This window comes from Asparagus officinalis, unplaced genomic scaffold (genome assembly GCF_001876935.1).
Source record: "Asparagus officinalis unplaced genomic scaffold, Aspof.V1 AsparagusV1_Un800, whole genome shotgun sequence".
Classification (NCBI taxonomy): domain Eukaryota; kingdom Viridiplantae; phylum Streptophyta; class Magnoliopsida; order Asparagales; family Asparagaceae; genus Asparagus; species Asparagus officinalis.
The window spans coordinates 50,811-55,831 of NW_017973059.1; the positions used below are offsets into that span (position 1 = coordinate 50,811).

At 37.6% G+C, this 5,021-nt stretch overlaps 1 protein-coding gene across 1 annotated transcript in view; it reads right to left on the reverse strand.

Annotated features, from left to right (window-relative positions):
* LOC109828175 (probable inactive receptor kinase At5g58300) overlaps window positions 1-4,568 on the reverse strand; it is a 5,160-nt gene extending 592 nt beyond the window's left edge. Inside the window, exons 1-3 of the mRNA XM_020395203.1 lie at window positions 4,449-4,568; window positions 1,152-2,513; window positions 1-366 (exon numbers count right to left, since the gene is read on the reverse strand). The exon at window positions 1-366 is cut by the window's left edge and continues 592 nt beyond it. Of these exons, the coding sequence (XP_020250792.1) occupies window positions 1-366; window positions 1,152-2,442 (1,657 nt within the window). The 5' untranslated portion in view covers window positions 2,443-2,513; window positions 4,449-4,568. The remainder of the gene's footprint in view (window positions 367-1,151; window positions 2,514-4,448) is intronic.
* Window positions 4,569-5,021: the final 453 nt, after the last annotated feature.

The window sequence follows — 5,021 nt, forward strand, 5'->3', positions numbered from 1 at the left end:
ATCTTGGTAAATCCACGACTTCATCAGGAGATTTCCTAGTGAGAGTCTCAAGTAGAACTACTCCGAAACTGTACACATCGGATTTTACGTTGCATTTTCTGCTCATGATGGACTCCGGAGCTCGGTATCCTAGCGAAAGCTTTGACGTTGTGGACGAAGGGGTCATGAGGGGAGTTAGGCCGTGGTCAGAGATGATGATGGAGTGATGATCTCGAGTTAGGAGGATGTTGGAGGGTTTTATGTTTCCGTGAATGAGTTTGCCGAGAGGTTTGGAGTGGATATGACATATTGCTTTTGCGGCGTCGAGTAGGATTTTCACTCTGGAGTCCCAATCTAATGGTGTTTTTCCGGTGCCACCGTGGTTTCCTGTTGATGCATAAAATGATACACAAAATGAGTTTCTGAAGGATTATGCTGAGTATGTAACATGTTTTGTATACAATTCGGTTGAAATTACTCATTGGCGGATGAAATAAGTTAGCTATCTTACAAACTCAATTCCGGTTGTACTTTGATCGTACCATATGCAAATCGCCGAAAACTAGAACCTACTGATTTTTGGAACAAAGAGACTATAATATCAAAAGCTGATTGCAGCATTACTTATCAATGGTCCATTGGTCTAGTAATAACCATCCCCTCATAGTTGCAGGGGTTTCAAAAGCTTATATACTATTAGATTATTTATAACCATCGACCCTCACCCAAACTTCCAAGTTTCAGTGTAGCGGAGGAGACTTCGAATTGGTACTAGAGCAATGTAGATTCAGATCCCATTGGACACACATTTAAAGCTAATTTTAAAAAAAAGTAACCACGGTAGGAAATAGCCAGGTCTCAACCTGAGGGATCATGTTACATCGTAAAATTATAATTATAACCATCAATTCTTATTACAACTTAATTCTTCTGTATTGGAAGAGGCTTTAAGATAGCTCGTTAAGATCCCTCTCCAGCGGTGTCATGGCATGAGCCCCTGTGTGGTGCTTCCATTTCTCTTCTTAGAACCATAGACCGAATTTGATATTTCCAAAATTTCATAAAGCTTCTCATGCTTAACTTATGCACTGATTTGATTAAACAAATAGTACTTGAATATATAACAAAAACATATAAATTTAACAAGGAAATGTGAGAATAAAGAGACATACCATGCAAGAGGGTATACAAACTGCCTCCAGAGACATAATCATATACCAAAAGCTTCTCATCTTTGGAATAATAGTATGCACGAATAGGCAAAATATGCGCATGATTCCCAACTCTTTCGATCATTTTCATCTGCTGTTCAAACTCTTTTTTCCCCGCCGCCACCTCCTTCAATCTCTTCACAACCACCACACATCCATCATCAAGAACAGCCTTATATGCTGTGCCATAACTCCCCTTACCAAGAACTTCAGCTGAAGCTCTCAATAAATCCTCAAGATTGAAAGTATATGAACATCCATCAAAGAAAATTAATTTATTCTTCTTGGCCATTGGAACTCCACTGCTATGCTCCTCTTTAGGTCTCTCGTTATTTCCACTGCCTAAACCATTTGCCTTCGAGGCTACACTTTCTTTCCCTTCCTTTTTCTTCATAAAACATAGCACGAGAACGATTATGACTAGCAAGAACAAGGCGATTACGCTGGCAACAATTACAATTATGCCACCCGCAGATAGCTTCTTTTTATAACTCTCTTCACTACTCTGGGGAAATATGGGCAGAGGTGATGAGGGAGAAGGAAGAACTGCAGAGCACTGAGGTAGAGGAGGGCCACATAACTGAATGTTCCCTGTAAATGAATCGTTACTGAAGTTTTGGAGGGAAAAGGGTATGGAACCGTTAAGATTGTTGTGACTAAGATTTAAACGCCTCAGTGTTGGAAGTTTGAGGTCAGGGATTGGTCCAGAGAGAGAATTGTTTTGAAGATTCAATACAACAAGTTGAGAAAGATTTTGAATTGCCAAGGGCATTTCTCCTGAAAATGAGTTATATGAAAGGTCGAGTGAGATGAGGCCTAAAGAGAGTGAACTTGGTATGTCCCCACTAAAAGCATTTTGTTGGAGATAGAGAAAATGAAGAGAATGAAGTGATAAGATATCGACGGGGAGATTTCCAATGAGACGGTTTGATCGTAGGCTTAAGACTTGCAGGTGATTGAGCTTGCCGAGAGTATTTGGTGGAATTTCTCCATAAAGCCCGATACCGGGTAGCCTAATGGAGAGAACGTGGGTTTGATCTCTAGTACAATTAACTCCAATCCAAGAAGAACAAATTGGGGTATTTGGTTTCCAATTGAGTCTTGGACCATGATGCAATGAATTGGCAAATGAAAGGAGGGCTTGCTTCTCAGAGCTCAGGTCAGAAGTGGATGGAGATGGTAGGCACAATAGGAGGATAAGAAAGATTGAAGGTGATGCAAGAGAAATGAATTTGAGTTTGAGGTGAACCATGGTTAGATTTCAGAGCAGATAAAAACTCCAAAAAAATCTGAATGTTTTTATCCACAGATCCTCAGCTCCTACTGCATTGATCAAAAGGACAAGAAGTAAGTGGATGGTATAAGCAATAATACTAAAGATAACTGAAAGTATACAAGTCTAAAGAAATGAAGAGAGATTGGCTATAGAAAAGAAAAATTCAAAAGAGGATAAAAAGCTAAAAAGAACTAGCATAAAACTTTTCTCACTGGAAAAATTTGTCATTAGAACAAAGGAAGACTAATGACAAAGGAAGACAATCTGAAAAGATTTAGGCATCTCTAATTAGTGAAAAATAGTAGTCCTTGGTTATATCAGCACACTTAAAAGGCCACAAAGACGAGAAAGTATCTAGTGGGAAGGGCCAATGACGTTAAATGTGCATCCAAAGGATGTCAATTAAGTTGTGAACCTTTGGATCCGTACATGAATTCCAAAATCCAACGATCCCAGGGCTAACATTCATTCCGTGCACACTTAATGTTGTGGACTAGGGTACACTTCATACTTTACCCATAAAAACTATAATCTTGATGAATGAACATTGATTATATTAGAGCTTGGAAGGTCAAGCAACAACTGAGAAAGATAAAGGCAATCCTGAAGAAGCCATTAATTTTTGCCAGAATATCATTATGGTTTTGATACCTAAAGGACAAGTGAGGCATTTAGGAAGGGCGACAATAAATGAAGGAGAAATCAAAGCCATTCAATTTTATAAACAAATAGCATCATTATGATACGAACTTAGTGAAAATTAATCATTGATCAAAGCCTAAAAGTTCTCTGAGAAAAGGAAAGAGATCAAGGGCCCATGCATCTGAGCCTTTTGCAAAGAGAGCTCTCACTTCAACATTATCCGACATTTTATACAGAAGTGGGAGCTTCAGATAAATTAATACAAAAAGACCTATTGAAGAAACAAAAGAAAAAATGGAATCATATACTCCCTCCACTAAAGAAAGGATGATGAGTAAAGGTGAGGAGGCTTCATAATAGAAGATGGTGAGCTAGCATGCACATAATCGTGCACTTTAGAACCCTATCATACAAATATAGAATCAAATTTTAGAGAGATTAAATAGTACAAGAGGCTGAAATTTCGAGCCGTAATTTCACATAGGAAAAACCAGGATACACTTGAGAACTAAAAGATCGATCTACGATAAAATAAGTCCAGAGCATTTGCAAATTGATGTTAATATACCCAAAAAAAAAAAGAATTCGTTACTAATAAATGACATTTAAAAACACTTAAATTACAACAAAATGCCATAATAACAGCCCGGGAACAGGATCATACCAAACTCATGAAGCAAAACAAAGTAAAATTTTCTGAAATGAATCCTCAATATGATCCTTATGAGGCTAATACATCTAGGATATCATCCTTCAATGAAATCACTATTTTGCCTTTAACATATCTTTGAACGCTCAAGTGAGTATTAACTTACCTATAATCAAGCTGGAACTACCCCAAAAAATGCTATAACTCACAAAATTGCACCAAATATTACAGTTAAAAGTACTTCTTAGTTCCTTTCCCAAACAAAAAAATATCCAAAAAATTCCCCCAAAAAAAAATCCAAAAATTATGTGTTAAATTTCTTTGTGTTAGAACTCTATAAAAACAACTCAAAGATGGAATTATACTAAGTTCATGGAACTACATTCCAAATCCAATAGTATTTCTTTAATCCAAGCTGGAATTAGAGCTCAAAGAAATGACATTAAGAGAAAAACAAAACCCATATAAAAAATTCCCACTCAAAAGTCTTCCCAGTAGCTGCATTACACTAAAACTTAACAAAAACATTTAAAGCTCCCTATTTTAAGCAAAATACAGTAGGATTCCAAATATCCATCAAAATTCGCGCAAATTCTCACGTTAAAAACCGAAGCACGCCCTTAAAAATCCAATTTTCAGAGCTTTAACCCTCACGATTAATGCTAAAACTGAAGTCTTGGAAGAAAATTACCCATGCTGGAAATTTCAGCACTCTTGACGAGGAAATTGCCATTGATAGAACTCCACTTGTTAGGAAATCTCTCTCTCGCGCATGCACTCAAGAGTGAAGATGTGGAGCGTATTTAAGAATTAGCGAACGCAAATAACCTGAATTTGTGGGGAAATTTACGAGATTGACATTATCCTAGATAGTTGGTACTTGTAACTGTTAGCATTTCTTAAGGAAAAGGCAATTTTGCCTTGTGAATAGTCCCACATTGGAAGTTGAGAATCATTTCTATTCTCATCCACTAAGACCCAAACAGGACGACATCAGTGCAAATCCATTGCTTCTTTGGCATGAGCTTGGACTCCCACCATCACAAGAAAGGTAAAGAAGCTCTTCTGGACCAAAAATCACTTCATGATTGAATGTTAATACCATGTGCAATGTTGCCGCTCTTTGCTTCTTCGAAGGCTCAATGTCAACAAGGTGTGGGAAGAACAACATAAGATTGAGCCCGGAAGGAATTTCATAAGTGAGTGAGGAGAATGAAGGAAATAGTTATCACTGGGTTCCTTCAGGATTTCTGAACGATTTAGC